Raw genomic sequence first — 19,721 nt, 5'->3', positions numbered from 1 at the left:
GAACTTGCACAATTGGTGGCTGACTAAATACTTTTTTGCCCCAATGTATATGTGGTAACTGGTGCAAAATGACTGATAATCTTAATAAGAATCTGGCTAATAAAAATAAATCAAGTAAGTCACTGTTAGATCAGTATGTACAGAGAAGACACTAGCCTGAAGGAAGGCGTGTCTGTGTGAATCGACTTCCCAGAGAGAGCAGAGAAGACAGGACTCTGTCCCTCCCTTCAGCTGGCCTGTCCTGCCCTGTCCTCTTAGTAAGTGACAGCAGCCTCCAGAGGCCAGCCTGTCAACACCACAACACATCACCAGAGCAACATCTCAATGTCTGTTACTGGAAGGGGATCTGTTCACAGGAAGTAGCTCTAGATTGTGTTATCCATCAGATCCCTCATAGGAGAACTTTATCTCTCTCTTAGTTAAGGCAGAGGGTCAAGTGACAGTATTGATTAAAGTGGAGGTTAATTCTAAAAATCAACAGTGTATCTGTCATTTGTTTATACCGTGAGTGAGATCTGGTGGTCGAAAGAGTCTTACCTTTTACCTCAATAGTGGCGTTGGCGTTGGGAGCTGTTTCAAACGTGTAAACACACATGTACTCCCCTGCGTCGTCTGACCTTGGTTTCTTGATTCTGCAACAAATCACAAAATATCAGTTACTTCATAACTTTAGCTCAGTCAAAAATAACATGTATGCAAAGACAATACTAATTTTCTCTAATTTTGTTGTCTATCATTGTACATCACCCAATGATACATCACCCAATGATACATCACCCAATGATATATCACCCAATGATACATCACCCAATGATACATCACCCAATGATGCATCACCCAATGATGCATCACCCAATGATGCATCACCCAATGATACATCCCCCAATGATACATCACCCAATGATGCATCACCCAATGATACATCACCCAATGATGCATGTTGTGTGGAAGTCCTTAGTGTACATTGTTAGCACTGTGCTGTGTGTTAGGCAGTCAGGAGAGAGGAGAGGTTAGCACGGGGTTGTCTGTTCTGGGGTCAGTCATTAGTAGAGTACTGAGATGTAATGTGACAGGAAAGGAGCTGCCCAGCGGTCTCCTCATGTAGCTGTCCGCGCCTGGCTGGGAAGAGTCTGGGAGATGTCTATGGGGGTGTTGTGCAGTACAGGGCTGGTTGCTCTGCTCTAAGCTCAGAGGCTGCTCTGATGGCTATGCCCTGCGAGGGATGGGGCTGCCCAACAACTGTTTTCACTAAAGGACTTGGCAACATGGTTCTTATTTCCATCTCAGGGTGATTGGTCTTAGTGTTGATAGTCTGTGTGACAATTAGAAAGGCTTTGTTGAATGCTCTAGTAAGAGAACTACAGAATAAGTAAGGACTCACATGTACTCTGTGTTCTTCTGCTCGTTCCGTGTGTCTGCGATCTCCACTCTGTTCTTCATCCAGAAGCTCTCTTGTTGGCCTTCGTGGGCGTTGGTCAGGTTACACTGCAAGGTGACAGGGGGCCCTTTGGTCTCCGAGGGTAGGATGATCTGATCTGACGCATTGATCTTGGGCTCTGAAACGCACAGAGAGACACCAACCCCTTATCATTGAATTGGGGCTCAACACTATAGCAGAACTGTAACTATACTAACTATTCCCCACACACAGACTGAGTTGCGGATGTGCGTGGGAGTGGGGCTGGAACAGAAGACAACAAAAACACAAATACATAAAGAAACACAACATGGAGCGGCAGGAAAATACATGCAACACTAAACCCTGTATCTGTCTTTGGTTCTGTTGTTACCGTACAAAAGATGGACTTAAAAATATATATATTTTAAAATATCCTCACAAAATGAAGTTTGCAAAAAATGATGATTAGTCTCCTTACAGACCTACAGTAGCTCTGTTGTTCCCGCTCCCATTTTGAGATGATAATCATATTGACACTACATTTACGGTTTAGCAGACACTCTTATCCAGAGCAACTTACAGGTGCATATAGGTCACATCGGCAGATTTTTAAACCAGTCGTTATAGGGATTTTAACCAGCAACCTTTTGGTTAGTGGCCCAACACGCTTACCCGCTAGGCTACCTGGAGTCTAGGAAGTAATGAGCTTTAAAGTGATGACCAGCACCAAAGCATCTTTGGTTTGGAACCACTGGCACTTGATAACTTCCTGAACCAAACTGTATTATCATTATGCCTAATTCATACAGTAGAACTCAACTTGATATTGACGGCAACAAGGTTTGGTTTACTATATCTTTTAAACAGTCTAAATTGATTCAGGAAGGCACTTGGATACGAAATGAGTGATGTAACCTTGAAATTATCGTGAGATTATACAAATATGAGGTTGAATGTATGAGGGAAATTTGAACAACATACATGTTTTCAGTCCAATGACTATCTTCCAAATAACTGCTGTCATTCAAACCAAAACCAGGAAGTGAATAAGGTATAATCTTTAGCGAACCTATTGGGTGGAAGTAGAACCAATAGCTAAACAGAAGAGGACAAAGTATAGTGTATAATCGTGGCAGACAAAAATGAGGTGAACATCAGCTTGACTACTGCTGCACTACACTATAACAACCACTAGCTCTTTACTAGTATAATAATTTAGTGTATTTGTTAACAGAGCAACCCAAGCGTCCATTTCTCAAGGACATAGAGGGAGGCTCAAGCAGGATGTGTCATCAGAGAGCACAGGCAGGAAGGCAGTCTTGGGTAGTGAGGAAGCTCCTCTCACTCCCTCCCTCCCTCCGCCACGGCAGCCAGCCATGGCAACCACACAACCCCAGGGAGAGGAGCATAATAATCTTACTATTGGCTGCTACTACAAACCTCCTAGTAGAGGATGGGAGGGGAAAGTCTCTGGGTCCTGGCTAGTGACTTATATTAGCATTCATGGCACCTACTCCTGCAGTTCTGTATACCCAATAGCTAGAGGGAAATCTCTTGCTATTGCTCTTTCTTTTTCCCCCTCTCTCTCTCACTCTTTCTCCTCTATATTGCTCTCTCCCTCCCCCTCCCTCTCTCTCTCTCACCCCCTCTCACTCTATGGCTCTCTCCCCCTCCCTCTCGCTCTCTATCTCTCTGTCTCTCTCTGTCTCCCCTTCTCTCTCTCTGCTTCAGAACCCTTATACAGGCCTCTCAGCCCACATAGTGTGGCATCCTGGGAATATACACAGACTACACAGAAAAAGTTCATTCAAGAAATTTGCAATTAGGCATTAAAGGCACAGTGTTTTCCATGGGAGGTTTTCTCAGCTCAGAAGGTCATTTGTAGGACACCTGCTCAAAAAGAGAATGAATCTGTGATGTCATGCACAGCACACAGGCACTGACCCACGTGGCCACCTCTGTCTAGGATTGTAAAAGCATCATTACATTGATACTGTTACCCACTCATAACAGTGTAGTACATTTTATTCCATTATGACCTGCATACAGTCCTAGAGGATGGTGCCAGTAATGGCTATTTCTTGCTGACAGAGGGAGGATGTTTGCCCACTTGATTGGTATGTTGAGCCAACCCCCCCCATATAGGCCTGTATAGATGAGTTAGTTTAGTGCAATTAAGTACACTGTTGATTAAATTGTTACCTAAGCTAAGGAGTTTATTACAAATGTAGTAACAATATTAAGTTCATTTTTAAAAATGGCCTTGACTTTGGAATAGATCTCCAGATCTACGCACAATCACAAATGAAACGGTTAAAACAAGACAAGCACATATTTGAAAACATTCCCAAATAACTACATTATCGTCTCCTTTGGTTCAGTGTGTATAGCCTGTTGTATACATGTTATATACACATATTATTACATGTCTATAACAAGAACGTTGACACTCAGTAATGACAGAATATATTGGATGACAAAAGGTCTGACTCAATTATTAGAACATGTACAGATTTTTTAGGAAGGAATGTCTGCTCTTTTTAGGAATGAATGTCTGCTCTTTTTAGGAATGAATGTCTGCTCTTTTTAGGAAGGAATGTCTGCTCTTTTTAGGAATGAATGTCTGCTCTTTTTAGGAATGAATGTCTGCTCTTTTTAGGAATTAATGTGTCTTTTGAATAAGAAAACATTGATTTGACCAATTTCATGTTAGCCTAATGATGGACACATTTCTACCACCAGTAAACTAAGATATCTACTGTAGGCCGACTGTCCACGTCTCAAGCCAGCTGGTGGAATGAAGTGTAATGGGTGTGAGTGTGCACATGCAGTCAGACAGTAGTCCAACAGCACGGTAAACACTGTGTACGACAGACAGATCAGTAGGTAATGCTCAGGAGATGAAGGAGCTGACTCCTGTAGTAAAACCTCTGAGAGTTTCTGGCTGCATGGCTGTGACTAACAACATTCCATATATCGCTGTGCTCCAATGGGCTGGGCACTCAATGGAGCGTGCACGCATTTAAAGGGTCCAGTTGAGATTCAGTGTGTTTGAATGTTTGTATGCAATACAGCAGACAGGGGAGAGGATATGATGTCATTACTGATTCATGCTCAAACACTTAATACTGGCTAAGAAGGTACAAGGTCATACAGTACACAGGTGACTCCAGAGAGAGACTGTCTGCTGCAGCAATGAAACCAGCTCTCTCAAATCTAGAAAGGAAAAAATAAATTTCAGAACCACACTGGGTTCTGTCCTTTATTGGATTAGGGTGAGTCATGTGTTTAAAACAAGGGCACGCTTTACCCCTGGACAGCTCTCTCCTTGTCTTCTTACGTCCCATCTACCCATTCCCCACTAAAATAAGCGGCACAACTTCAAAGCGCAGCGATGCCTAGAGTACATGGTGCAGACAGGGCAGAATTTCACCGGGCTTTGAAGTGAATAAAACAACCCACTCAACGCAAGTTAAAAACACAAATCACAAAAGAAATCCAGAAATAAATGGATGAAATTTGGATTTATTTTTTTGAGAATAAGGAAAGAAACGGGACAACTGTCGAAGGACACATGAGACAGAGGAGAGGGCCAGAACGGCCAGGATGGGCTGTATGTGGGGAAGGAGAGGTTGGTGTGGGAGGAAAGAGGGGGTAGGTGGACAGATACAGGGGAGGTTTCTGGGTTTGTGGTGATCTACAACAAAACGCTCAGGGTTTTGGGAGAGGCAGGAAATCTACAGAATTCTGAGAATCCTCAAATTCTGCATAGCGAGGAGGAAACACATAGGAGCTATCAACATAATAGAACAAAAACATAAAAGGGCAGTACTTATAGGAGGAAATAAAACACAATGCCTTCCCATTTCTTATACAGAAAAATAAAACAAAGAGAAGTCTCTGAAATGAACAAATAACAAGGTGGTGGTTGGTGTTTTGTTTTATTTGTCGTTGCCAGGGACAGCTGTGGTGGAGGTGTGAACCCAGTTTTTTTTTTAATGGAGTGTGGTGGTGGGACAGGCAGGGAATTGTTAGTTTGTTCACCAGCTAGGTACTACAGGACATAGACCACTCACTCTGCAGCACCGAAATGGTGGCCTGGGCTCGGATCCAGGTGATGGCGGGGTTTTGGCGCAGGTCGTTGCGCCGTGGGTTGTTGCTGGCCCGGCACTCGTAGGTCCCGGAGTCCTCCAGCGTGAGGCGCGTGATGCCCAGCACGCTCACCCCGTTGTTGCCGTAGGCCGTGTTGATGGACACGCGGCGCTTGCGGGCGCCGTCCCACAGCTGCTTGAAGGAGTCGGCACGGTTGATCTCGGCATACCACCACTGGATCTCGGGGGTGGGGTTACCAATCACGTCGCAGTACAGCTCAAAGGTGTCCAGCGTGAGCTTAGTCTCAGACATTGGCGACTTCACAAACCCAGCTGGAGAGGAAAAGTGTATTGGGGAGGAGGGGAGGGGGGTGGAAGAGGGGTTAGAGTGGAAGAGGGAGGGGATGGAGAGACCAGGGGATGGAGATAGGAGCAAATCAAACAGGGATCAGTTGGAAACAAAAGAAGAGGATGATTAAAGGCAAATCAAGAAAAAAAAGCAAGCTACAACACTTAAAGTGGGTTGTATATTTTCTGTGTAAACAAACAAATAAAATGGATTTACTGTGCAAAATATGTTGCCTACTCACACCATTGTGAAATGTATAAAGATTTGACACTACTAACATGGAACAACATAGCAAACTAACATGCAGTAGAACTACAAGTAAATCATGTTTCACATATGGACAACTTAGTCAAAACATGTTTCTTCATCTCATCTAAGTTATATTTTCCTCCTATCTGTCAACCTTTACATGGCATGCAGAGATTACATTCCTGCCCCATAAAACCACATAAATAGATTCAATGTTATATCTGACAGTCACTGAAACACACAGAAATAACCCTGTGAGTTTCTGAACAGATATTGCATAAAAGGAAGCCTTTGCTTTCTTGTATCTCTTTGATGTTAAATTGAAATGACAACTGACTATAAAGCTCTCTGTTTACAGAAGTGTTTCGTTCATTTGCCACATTAAGGAAACTCATGTTGTGTGATGTGACATTTATGTCAAAGGGCAAAGCCGATGGAAAGTCATGTGACTACTTGTAACACTGGCTGAGTATAATTTCCTTCAAGCCCTATGAACCACGATGAGGACCTTATGTACAGGCCTTTCTTTATTCTGGTCAATTGAGAACTGAAATAGGAAACTGCTCTAACAGCCAATCTGGTTTGGAACATAACTGACCCAGTCAGGAATCAAAAAGGTATAGAAATGCATTGAAGCTGAAACAGCAGACATTGCATGTGCTTTGATGACTAGTACTGTAGTTATTTATTATTCTACAGCAAGACATACATTCTGTTTGTTTTCAATCTGATTGTCTGTGCGTATATGATGGCATTGGCAACTTTAGAAATGAGGTCATCCATCCTGTGATTCCCTATCAGCTGGACTTAAATGTCACAGAATCATCATCACTGTGTGTGTGTGTGTGCACGCCATTCTCATTACATGAATCATACTACCGCTTCACAGCAGAGGTCAGCCCCTACAACCATATGCCAGCATTCTAGCAAAGACCCAATTTAAACATCACCTGGGCTGTGCCTTAGGGTTCCTGTTGCAAGGCCATTCTAGCACAGACCTAATGCACTCATCACCTGGGCTGTGCCTTAGGGTTCCTGTTGCAAGGCCATTCTAGCACAGACCCAATGCACTCATCACCTGGGCTGTGCCTTAGGGTTCCTGTTGCAAGGCCATTCTAGCACAGACCCAATGCACTCATCACCTGGGCTGTGACTTGGGGTTCCTGTTGCAAGGCCATTCTAGCACAGACCCAATGCACTCATCAATCTGAAGCCAAATCACCTGTGCTGTGACTTAGGGTTGCAAGAACTCTGTTGACTGCCTGTTCTATGCCATGTCCTCGCCGTGTCCACGAATGAATCACAGAAAAGGCCGCCACACCCTTAACCCTAACTCTGACTATGCTGAAGATGAGAGAGACGGAAAGAGATAGCAGAGCAGGCAGTCTCTCTGTGGCGCTATAGTCGTGTGTCTTACTACAACAGATTACAGGTCCTCACAGAACAGCCCAACCTGCTCAACAGTAATGTACTGTATAATCAACACATGAGCAGATAAGCTGCCTAGTGGGGGGAGGTTACTAGCTTCCTAGTGGGGGGAGGTTACTAGCTGCCTAGTGGGGGAGGTTACTAGCTGCCTAGTGGGGGAGATAACTAGCTGCCTAGCGGGGGAGGTTACTAGCTGCCTAGTGGGGAGGTTCTCGCTGCCTAGTGGGGAGATTACTAGCTGCCTAGTGGAGGGAGGTTACTAGCTACCTAGTGGGAGAGGTTACTAGCTGCCTAGTGGGGGAGGTTACTAGTGGGGGAGGTTACTAGCTGCCTAGTGTGGGAGGTTACTAGCTGCCTAGTGGGGGAGGTTACTAGCTGCCTAGTGGGGGAGGTTACTAGCTGCCTAGTGGGGGAGGTTACTAGTGGGGGAGGTTACTAGCTGCCTAGTGGGGAATTACTAGCTGCCTAGTGGGGGAGGTTACTAGCTGCCTAGTGGGGGAGGTTACTAGCTGCCTAGTGGGGGGAGGTTACTAGCTGCCTAGTGGGGGGGGGAGGTTACTAGCTGCCTAGTGAGGGGAGGTTACTAGCTGCTTAGTGGGGGAGGTTACTAGTGGGGGAGACTACTAGCTGCCTAGTGGGGGAGGATAACTAGCTGCCTAGTGGGGGAGATTACTAGCTGCCTACTGGGGGTTACTAGCTTCCTAGTGGGGAGAGGTTACTAGCTGCCTAGTGGGGGAGGTTACTAGCTGCCTAGTGGGGTAAGGTTACTAGCTGCCTAGTGGGGTAAGGTTACTAGCTGCCTAGTGGGGGAGTTTAATAGCTGCCTAGTGGGGAGGTTACTAGCTGCCTAGTGGGGAGGTTCTCGCTGCCTAGTGGGGAGATTACTAGCTGCCTAGTGGAGGGAGGTTACTAGCTACCTAGTGGGAGAGGTTACTAGCTGCCTAGTGGGGGAGGTTACTAGTGGGGGGAGATTAGTAGGCTAGCTTCCTAGTGGGAGAGGTTACTAGCTGCCTAGTGGGGGAGGTTACTAGTGGGGGAGGTTACTAGCTGCCTAGTGTGGGAGGTTACTAGCTGCCTAGTGGGGGAGGTTACTAGCTGCCTAGTGGGGGAGGTTACTAGCTGCCTAGTGGGGGAGGTTACTAGCTGCCTAGTGGGGAGGTTACTAGCTGCCTAGTGGGGAGGTTACTAGCTGCCTAGTGGGGGAGGTTACTAGCTGCCTAGTGAGGGAGGTTACTAGCTACCTAGTGGGGGAGGTTACTAGCTACCTAGTGGGAGAGATTACTAGCTGCCTAGTGGGGAGGTTACTAGTGGGGGAGGTTACTAGCTGCCTAGTGGGGGAGATTACTAGCTGCCTACTGGGGGGGGTTACTAGCTTCCTAGTGGGGAGAGGTTACTAGCTGCCTAATGGGGGAGGTTACTAGCTGCCTAGTGGGGTAAGGTTACTAGCTGCCTAGTGGGGGGAGTTTAATAGCTGCCTAGTGGGGAGGTTACTAGCTGCCTGGTGGGGAGGTTACTAGCTTCCTAGTGGGGAGAGATAACTAGCTGCCGAGTGGGGAGAGGTTACTAGCTGCCTAGTGTGGGGAGGTTACTAGCTGCCTAGTGGGGGAGGTTACTAGCTGCCTAGTGGGGGAGGTTACTAGCTGCCTAGTGGGGAGAGGTTACTAGCTGCCTAGTGGGGGAGGTTACTAGCTGCCTAGTGGGGTAAGGTTACTAGCTGCCTAGTGGGGTAAGGTTACTAGCTGCCTAGTGGGGGAGTTTAATAGCTGCCTGGTGGGGAGGTTACTAGCTGCCTGGTGGGGAGGTTACTAGCTTCCTAGTGGGGAGAGATTACTAGCTGCCTAGTGGGGAGAGGTTACTAGCTGCCTAGTGGGAGGAGGTTACTAGTGGGGGAGGTTACTAGCTGCCTAGTGGGGGAGATTACTAGTGGAGGGAGATTACTAGCTGCCTAGTGGGGGGAGGTTACTAGCTGCCTAGTGGGGAAGGTTACTAGGCGCCTAGTGGGGGGGAAGGTTACTAGGCGCCTAGTGAGGGGCGAGTGAGGGAGGTTACTAGTGGGGGAGATAACTAGGCGCCTAGTGGGGGAGGTTACTAGTGGGGGAAGGTTACTAGGCGCCTAGTGGGGGAGGTTACTAGTGGGGGAAGGTTACTGGACGCCTACGCATAGCTATCAGTACTGTGTTAAAATGAGCTGTGCATAACATTTCATTATTGCAATATAACCTAGATACTTTTTGGTTGGTTGGCGTTTTGGTTGGGCAAATAATATACTGTTCTGTATCAGTTTGTAACCAGGAGACTGTGTTTATACTGTAGGCTATAATTTTCCATTTTAGGTCAAACACTTCTAGCTATGCAGCCACTGTGTTTCCACAGCTAGAGACAGTATGTTCTGTACACAACTGAAGCCAAACACTCTTTAGTCTGGTCAACCCAGAGCAAGATGTTCCAGAGACTGAACAATACATAGGTGAGGATCATACCATACCCTTGCAGCAACAGTTAGAAGTGAGTGACAGGCAGCTGTAAATAATAAGGCAACAGGAAAAGGATAAATGATTTGGAAATGATCCAGACTAGCCCGGCCTGATTTACACAGACCAGAGCCTACACATACCAGAACCTACACAGACCAGAGCCTACACAGACCACAGCCTACACAGACCACAGCCTACACAGACCACAGCCTACACAGACCACAGCCTACACAGACCACAGCCTACACAGACCACAGCCCACAGCCTACACAGACCTTGTGCCATCTTGCCTGACGCCCAGATACATGCAGAGTAATTAGTGTTTGTTTGTTTCTCCTGAAACAAATCATCCCCCATCATCACAGAGGGTAAAGCCCAGCCTGGACGCCCATCGTCTCTGCTCAGGCTGCCTCCGAACTAAAGCATCCACTGAGATCAAAGAACTGGACCGGCCTCACATCCTCCACTCTTGGAGGGCAACAGAAAGTGAAGAGAACCAGGAGGTTTTCATAGAAGAGAGTAGCCTGTAATGTCATTAAAGGTATACTACCACAATTACATAGGTGATGTGAATGAAATTATTCCATAATGAGGATGGATTCATATACAGCACAGACTGAATCACAAGCATCCATTCATCTCTGTTTATTCTGCGAGGCACTTCATTATGTCATATAGCATCATATAGAGTATACTGTGGTTAATAGATCCCCTCTGAGTATGTGTGGTGGCCCATCACACATGTGCCCGGCCTAGTGAGTGAGTTGGGGAGCTCTCTCCCATGAGGACTGAAAGCAGAGCACACATCACCAGGCAGGCATGCAGTGGCTTTGAGTCAACCACCTGTAACCTGCCTCCCAGTCCCACAACACAGACAGACCTCAGCTAGATAACCCCAAGGGCCACTGCACTGGCTACGTGCAGGGCATTTATTTTTGTGCGGGCAGGGAGATATGAGCATATCTATAGTTGGATAAATACAAACCAACTCAAAGTGGAGTATATAATGAATGTTGGAATTTGATATTGAAATCACGGGCATTACAGATCTAGCTGTAGTATCAGTGTACTGTGGTGTGATGCTCCATTGTCTTAGCCTGTATATCTGACTTTTGTAGGAGAGCCAACTTAGCTGGCTTCCAGCATCTGGTTAAGAGGTGTTACACTTGGCCGATTGCCCAAGATTTCACAAAGCCTCCTGCTCTGACAGTTGTAAATGAGTCACTGCTGTGGGTTGAAGGATGATGTATCTGTTTCTGAGCTGCTCTTAACACATCGATGGGTGGGCGGCTATAGATTTCCTCATTCATTTGAACAAATCAACAATAAACCTTGATGCCTGCATGAATTAGAGTGGTGTTGTGGATAAATGGCAGTTAGCAACAACAGCTGAGATAAGAGGGAGGAGGTGACTTCTGCCATCTTACTGTGACTACTCAGGGACAGCCATTCGGGTCATAGAGGGGAGCCACCGCTTTCATGAGAGTTAAACCCCCCCCCCATCCCCGGCTGAAATGGGCTTATCCCCATCAACCAGCAAACATTGCTCCCCGATTAACCCTTTCAGAGGTCAAGATGACAGACAACCCGGGCCCTCTGTCACTGTGCAAAGCTAGCATGGTTAAGATACCACAGGACTAGCTGACACTCATCCATGTCACCATAACAGTTTGTGACAACAACTCAAATTAGGGGTTTTCTTTAGTGGACACACTGTGACAACACACATTGTAACCACAAAACAAATCTCGCAGAACGAATATTCTACACAACCACATAACAACATTAAGTCTCCATTCTGTTTAAAATTCCGTCTAGCGTCTTCCATTTGTGTATCATCATCAGTAGCTACAGTATGTCTGGTGTGTACTGTGTTGGAGGCTGTGGGGTGCCTGATGCTGTTGCCATCGGTGCAGTATGTATCATGTTTCACAGTGGGCTATTGTGACTCAGTGGAAGAACTGGCTTACGTCCCACAGCACATTTTCCGGTCTCACAGATGTGTCCTTTGTTACTCAGAACATGGGCAGTGATACAGCATGGACTTACAGTTACCAAGTTACTCTGTAACTTACAGTTAGGTCAATTGAATCCCTTATTAATTGTAAGCGAGATGCCATTTTAGGTATCCTTTTAAAATGTTGCCTGGTCCTGGTTCAGGGAATTTGATCATGAAATGTGTTTCGTGATACAAGCGGGGACTGTGTCGATAAACTTTGAGCCACACAAACCTACTAATACTGTACTACATGAAGAAATAATGAGAGATCGTCGCTTTCTGTCTTATAGTAAGATAATAGACGCATTTAGAGCAGCATTGAGTTGATGCTTGACTTGGTTCACGATTCTATTGGTAACTCACATCAAAGGAATTCACATTGTGGTCTGTATTCTATGTCAACTCAAAAAGAGGATATTCTACACACAACTGTCCTGAACAATTGAACAGCTGTTATGGCTGTTCAATTGTTCATAGGGGAAGGTTATCCATGGTCCATTGCCATAAGCAGCATCTTAAGGTTAGAGACAGGAGATAACCCCTCTTCATATTCCTCATGCATAAAAAAACGAGGCCCTTTAAGAGCTTAAATGTTTCACATGCATCTAGTGAGTCTTCAGAGAGCCAAACAGCTGTGCACAGGGATGCTGCTACCCATTAAGAGTTAATGGACTCACTTTCGCAAAAGGACGTTAAAGCCACAGTTCTCTGTGCTCAGGGTGCTGTGTCTCCACTCTATAAATAGCGACTGGCAGCAGAATGGACCAATGCTATTTACAGTCCTCCAGATATCTGTTGCTGAATCTCAGCCATCTATGGTTGGTCAGGCTCCCCAAGCATATAGAGGTATAATGGCCTCAGCTCAGCTCCCTCCTCTGCTTCACACATACTGTACTGTGATTAAATCCCCTGCCCTTATAATTACACTTCTTTACACGCCATTGCCCCGAATCTGAAATATTGCTGAGGAAATCAAACGTGACATAGTGAAACCTGCCACGTTACATCACTCACACTAAATCCAGACTGTGAAATATGAATTCATTTGTTTGGAGGATGTACCCATATTTGTGCGACCAAATAGCATCAGTATACCATTCATTAAAATATGACTGTATTACTGTATTTATATAACAGGCTCATAAATGTGTTTTACAGTATCTAGCTACAGAACTGTATCTCACTAGTGTCTAAAGCCCCAACATCACTTTAATAAACAGTAATAAATCAGTAGGCTAATAAAGAAAGGAGCTGTATCAGTCTTCACCAGTTAAAGTGAGGCTCAGACAGACAGAGTGACAAGGTAGCACCAGTCTGCCTCCCACAGCCCCCCGGGAGTCTCAGCAGAGCAGCAGAGCCCATGGTGGAGGGAGCCCTGTGTGTCGCTATGGGACCCAGGGAGAGGGCACTAACACTGGGAAAAGATTGGAATGCCTTCACTTGGGCTTTACCAAACAATAGAGGGCGTAGATCTGACTTTGTGGATGGAGACCATCAAAGCTTGTCCTCAAAGACACATAATTCATCCACCAGATCAATTAATGAATGTACACAGAGTGTACAAAACATTAGGAACACCTGCTCTTTCCATGACATAGACTGACCAGGTGAATCCAGGTGTAAGCTATAATCCCTTATTGGTGTCACTGGTTATATTCATCCACTTCAATCAGTGTAGATGAAGGGAAGAAAACAGGTTAAAGGAGGATTTTTTTGCCTTGAGACATTTGAGACATGGATTGTGTATGTGTGCCATTCAGAGGATATTTAAGTGCCTTTGAACGGGGTATGGTAGTAGGTGCCAGGTGCACCGGTTTGACTGTCCAATAACTGCAACGCTACTAGGATTTTTACGCTCAATAATTTCTCGTGTGTATCAAGAATGGTCCACCACCCAAAGGGCATCCAGCCAACTTGACACAACTGTGGGAAGCATTGGAGTCAACAATGCTTGGTGTCAACAAGGGCCAGCATCCCTGTAGAACACTTTTGACACCTTGTAGAGTCCATGTCCTGACGAACTGAGGGCAAAAAGGGGTGCAACTTCATATTAGGAAGGCATTCCTAATGTTTTGTACACTCATTGTACACTAGCAGTAAGCAGGGTTGGTGGCAATTCCATTTCAACAAAGTCAATTCAAGAATCAAACTGAAATGCAAATGTTTTTCTCATAGAGAATCATAAAGTAGAATTGGATTTTCAGTTTACTTTCTAAATTGACTGAATTTAAATGGAATTGACATCAACCCTGGTAGCGAGAATAGTAGAAAACTTGAAAATAAAAGAGAGCCGCACACTCTAGGAGCTCAGATGCAAAAATGTAATTACCAACGTTTCGACAGCCAAGCTGTCTTCATCAGGGTATAGGGTACCCTGATGACAGCTTGGCTGTCGAAACGTTGGTAATTTTGCATCTGAGCTCCTAGAGTGTGCGGCTCTCTTTTATTTTCAAGTTTTCTACTCCGCTAGCCAGCACCTCGCCTAAATAGGTGTGCGTTTCTTTTTCTTCTAGTGAGAATAGTTTAGCCAATGATTGATTTCTCTATTCTGCTTTGAGTGACTATTGCTGTACAACTCCATATTACAATCTTTCGGTGTTTACAGTGCTAACAGTCCTTTAGCAAATGCTCTTATCCAGAGCGACTTAAAATAGTTAGGTGAAACAACAACATATCACAATCGTAGCAAGTAGATTTTCCCTCAACAAAGTAGTTATCAGCAAAGTCAGTTCTAGCAGTAATAGACTGGTGCATTTTTATTTGTTTTCTATAGGCCTATAACACAATCCAAAATTGCAACTTTCGTTATTTAAACAATTTTTGTCATAAAATGTACCAATAGCTGGTAGTAGCTCAGCTCTGAGAACATGCATTAGCCTGTGTTTTGTGTAGAGGCTGCCTCTGATTGGTGTGCCCCCTCTGGGTGACAGAAGTGATTCACTGGGATTGGCCATCCATCAGGGTCATGTCAGGGAAAGCAACCCTTAACACGCAATGATGAGGAGGCTCAGGCATCCTTCATGTCAAGCAAATTATGCTTCCCTCAATGCTGCCCCTTGTGAATGACTGTGTTCATCAAAGACTGAAAGAAATAAACTTGGATGGCCCATGGAGAGACAATTGAAATCAATCAGATGTGGAAAGTAATTGGTGGTAATCATTTGAAAGGTTATTCATCATATTGTGGAATAAGATATTATAACCTTCAAACATGTAGGCTACAGACAGATAATCTAAATGTGTTTTGTTGGAAGTTGTGTATATGTGTTGAGGTTATCAACACTCTGCTTTGAGCCAATAGTGATTATGTAATAGAATCTCAACTCCACTAACACACACTAATGGGCCTAATATTTCCAGGAAACCAAAGATGCTGTTTACTATAATGCAGATTGTATTTGGGGGGCAGAAAACGTGTCATGACCTTTCCAAATATCAACACTGTCACTAAGAATGATATCAATGACAATGTCTGCCTGTTAATTCACATGAGATGTAGAAATGACACACACACACACACACACACACATTCATATAAAGTGTAACATTGACCTCTTTAATTATGAAAGCCCGATGATTTGTTTGTTGTGTTTTAGCCAGAGAGAGACTATGGGCTTAACAGTCCTGAGTCGTGCAGACTGTTTGGCAGGTTCTTCAACAGTCATCTATCTCCATTACGCTAGGAATGCATTACGCTGCTCTTCTTCACAACATAACAAACAATACGTACATCCCAAATACTAAATATGCTGCAATCAAAGCATGTCAACAATCTGTGCATTCAGTCATCTATTTATCAATGAAGACAAATAATTCCTGGAGACTAAGAAATTCCAATGTATCCATCAAATAATAATAATATAATACTAACTCCAAACAGAACGAAATATCTAATAGAGCTTATATTAGGAAATTCCAAGCAAACACAACTATGCTCTGGTTTGCTGTAAGATATTTATGCACTGGTTTGCAATAGCATATTTATCTAGTTTCAATCCATTTCCATACACTATATAATTGAGAATCGTGTGCGTAGGGAAATGGTCGTAAAATATGTAGCACCCTAAATACTGTGAACAGAGTTATGTAAACGAGTTTGTTCCAAATAAACACTATATTGCGATGCGTAAATGCGCCCATGGCCCTCATATTTGACATTATGTCAAATGACAGACGCCCCCTTCATCAAATCTTAATCAAAAACATATTCGAGTCACAGTAGGCTCCTCATTGGAACAATTAGAAAGACACTGTGTCTGACTGCGATTGTGTACAATCCCGGGCATGGGCACATCTTCATTCTTACCGTTTTGAGCCGAGACGTAATGCAGCATCAAGTTTCCAAAAAGGACCACAGACATCATTACTGCATTTGGCTGCATTCTTGGGGTTCGATGAGAGGACCAGGCAGGGACGAGATAAAGCGATTGTGGGAGATGAGATATTGATCGCGGGAATTAGAGATCTGGTCTAAAGGTGCATAGCAGAGTGGATGCGGAGTTCTTTAGAATGATATACGAAGGCTATAAAGGTAAAGTCCTCCGGAAAATAACGAAATGAAGGCAGCAAGGAATGGTCCAGGACAGGCCGATAGCTCTGTCAGGGATGCTGATGTAGTAGGGCCATAAACGGAGCCTCCTTCATCGGATTGCGGAAGAGGTCTTTCGATGTCAGTGAGAGCGTCCACGGTTGTAGTTCTGAAGGATCAGAGATGCGCAGACCGATGCGCATTGGCGCTCATAGAAACGAGGACCTTTAGTGCCCAAAATAAAGGTGTACATTTTTACAATCATTCCGAATATGCATTAATTATTGCCTACATCAATTTGATTTCCATTGCACATTTATTAAGTCAATCGTCTTTATTGACAGACTGTGATGTGGATTATTAGCATCGAAACGTGGCGCAGGAAAGCTTGATCCAAGATGCACATCCACAAACGCGGGCAACCACAAACGCTCGCGCGCAAACACACACGCACACAGAGAGAAAGAAAGTGGCCACTTCAGGTGGTTTATCTCAAAGTAGACCTCTTGACCAATGACAATTATAGAGACACTGATAATTGCTATAATCGCAAGGAATTCAGGTAAATCATCAATCCGCCACCTGCCTGAGGGTAAGTAATTATAGGCTGTGGTTTAATCTTCGCAAATGCCATGCCCCGTCATAATACTGTAAATACATAGGAAACAGGTCACTGGGTGGTAACAACCCTGCCATGAACCGCACATATCAGCTAATTTCACTGGAAGACATAACCCGGGATACAGTGACTCCAGGTTACTGGACTGGACTGGACTGTGTATCAATCAGACTGACCCTAACTAACATGGCCTCCCATTAATCCCTGTATTCTAGATCTGTGCAGTGGTGTTACATGGGCGACATCTGGTGGTTCATTATAGAAGCCAGAATTCAACTGAATCATACTGGGTAAATTGTGTTGCGTGAACATTAGCAGTGGGGAAATCAATATACATAATGGGTATATATTCATATTTTTTGGAAACGAGTGGAAAACACACTATACTAAATGAAAGGCCAGACTATGGCAACCCATTCAGTCAGTGTGTATACAGTACACATGCAATATCCATTTGAGGGGCACTGTTTAAGTAGTACTGTCCATATACTGATTCTGTGGCTAAATGTATCTGAGAAATTGATTCCAAAGTTGCTACCAACTGCTGCCGCACTACAGTACCCACCGGCCATTACACTGTGAGTATTTGTGTGCTAGAGGAAGTATTGTAAATGGCTGGTCTTCTCACCCAATAGCAGAACAAACTGGACTTCCCTCCACTTTACTCTCCTCCCTCTAGTTTATCTGTGGAAGAGTACATTTAAAATCTAACCCCACCTGAAACGCCCCGCCAGCCAATCAGCTGGGGAAAGGTCAGTGACGATGACACACCCTTCTTTGTTCAAAACCAATGAGAGTAGAAGTGTGGCATTTTGTCAGAGGGAAAAATGTACCCCTAGAACTGTTAATCACGCATCACTTAACTGTTGCCAATGTGTTCACAACGGTACACCCTCTGTTGGGATTTTTACCTCTACTACTCTCATTTCTTGGTCTATTTAGTATGGAAAGTAGACAACAATGGCTTACCAGACTGAAAAATGAACTTAGCAACAGTCCTCTGGTCTCAAATGTGGCTTTTGGATTTATCCTCATGGGACTAGAGAAGCTGGTGGAGCTGGAGTTTGAGTGTCCTTGCAATCCTAAATGGAACGGACTGTTTTCATCTGCCTTCTTCATCATTCCTGCTGTCATGGCCTTCACGTTGATGGTGATCATTCAAGGATGCAGGTGCGATACGTGGTGCCGGAAGACTGTGTCTTTTTCCAGTTTTGTTCCTGCAATCGTGTGGCTGATCTTGTTGTTCCTCGATGGTCAGTACTTTGCTTGTGCAATGACAGACTGGAAGGGCAGATTTGTCATAGTTGATAAAGCAGCACCGCAGAAATGGTGTGAGCCAACTAGTGAGGGAGATGTCACACCGCAAGAACTAATGCTCCGCTCGCAGCAGCTATTTGTTGTGTCTCAAGTGAGTTTCATTTCATGCATATCACTACATTGTTACATGCATATGTTTCATTATATGAAGTGGAATGAGGAGCTAGGGGCCATATGTATCAAGCGATTCAGTGAGTGCTGATTTAGAATCAGGTCCCCTCGTCCATGTAATCTTATTCATTAAGATCTAAAAGGCTAAACTGATCCTAAGTCAGCACTCCTACTCGGAAACACTTGATACATATGGCCCCTAGCTCTTCATGTTACTGCACAGCTCTTACCTGTTACAAAGCCCTCTACTTATGTGGGGTGATGGAGTTGTGTGTTATCAATGACATAGATGCTTAGTCTATGCAGTCACATTTAGGATGTTATTCACCTTATTCAATCTTTATTTCTGCCCCCTGATGTATCAGGTTCTAGGTATATTTCTTCTCATAATCATCTGTGTGGGACTCATAGTGTATGTGATCAGAGAGAGCTGCCAGCAGGAGTCTGAGATGCAGGATGCAGACGTAGCGGAGCTCACCATGCTCAGGATGAGCTCTCTGAGAACCAGGACAACGTGAGAGGACAGCCCCCCACGTTTGAAATTACTCTTTCTATTTGTAAATAAGGATTTTGGGGGTGATTTATTTTACCATTTTTTGGATTTACCTTTTGCATTTTCAATGGCACTATCATTCAGAGAGTGATTTCATTTCATGAAACTAATGAAAGAAAAGCCCATACATGGTTGCATGCTGCACCCATGGAATGTACATGAGAGCAATATACGTGTATACCATGAACATACGTCTTTACCATGTGCAGACTTTTCTTTCATTATCATCAACCGCATTTGGCCCAGCAACAGTGGGAAAAATTGGGACGTGCATACCACTTCACACTCTCATGACCTGCCTTCAATGAAATATTTGTTTATACAGTCATGTAGACAATCTGATTCTAACTGGTTGAGCCAGTTTTAATTTGTTGCTTTATGATGTCAGTACCTCATGTATATTTCCTACATAGACATATATTTTGACTCGTTTCAGACACAGTTCTAGGTCATATAGTATCTATAGTACCAGTCAAAAGTTTGGACACACCTACTCATTCCAGGGTTTTTCTTAATTTTACTATTTTCTACATTGTAAAATAATAGTGAAGATATCAAAACTATGAAGTAACACATATGGAATCATATCGTTACCAGAAAGTGT

The 19,721-nt window shown here is 44.3% G+C and overlaps 1 protein-coding gene across 2 annotated transcripts in view; it reads right to left on the bottom strand.

Annotated features, from left to right (window-relative positions):
- Positions 1–16,697, bottom strand: part of LOC112235742 (neuroplastin-like) — a 44,743-nt gene extending 28,046 nt beyond the window's left edge. The window contains exons 1-4 of one of the 2 annotated variants that reach the window (XM_024404261.2): positions 16,296–16,697; positions 5,476–5,823; positions 1,382–1,556; positions 538–632 (exon numbers count right to left, since the gene is read on the bottom strand). In XM_024404261.2, coding sequence (XP_024260029.2) covers positions 538–632; positions 1,382–1,556; positions 5,476–5,823; positions 16,296–16,371 — 694 coding nt within the window. In that variant the 5' untranslated portion in view covers positions 16,372–16,697. The remainder of the gene's footprint in view (positions 1–537; positions 633–1,381; positions 1,557–5,475; positions 5,824–16,295) is intronic. The other variant, XM_024404260.2, reaches the window with a different exon arrangement.
- Between the last annotated feature and the right edge of the window lie 3,024 nt (positions 16,698–19,721).

Source organism: Oncorhynchus tshawytscha, linkage group LG04 (genome assembly GCF_018296145.1).
Source record: "Oncorhynchus tshawytscha isolate Ot180627B linkage group LG04, Otsh_v2.0, whole genome shotgun sequence".
NCBI lineage: Eukaryota > Metazoa > Chordata > Actinopteri > Salmoniformes > Salmonidae > Oncorhynchus > Oncorhynchus tshawytscha.
Note: the sequence above shows the minus strand (reverse complement) of the source record. Positions and strands in the feature narration are given on the sequence as shown.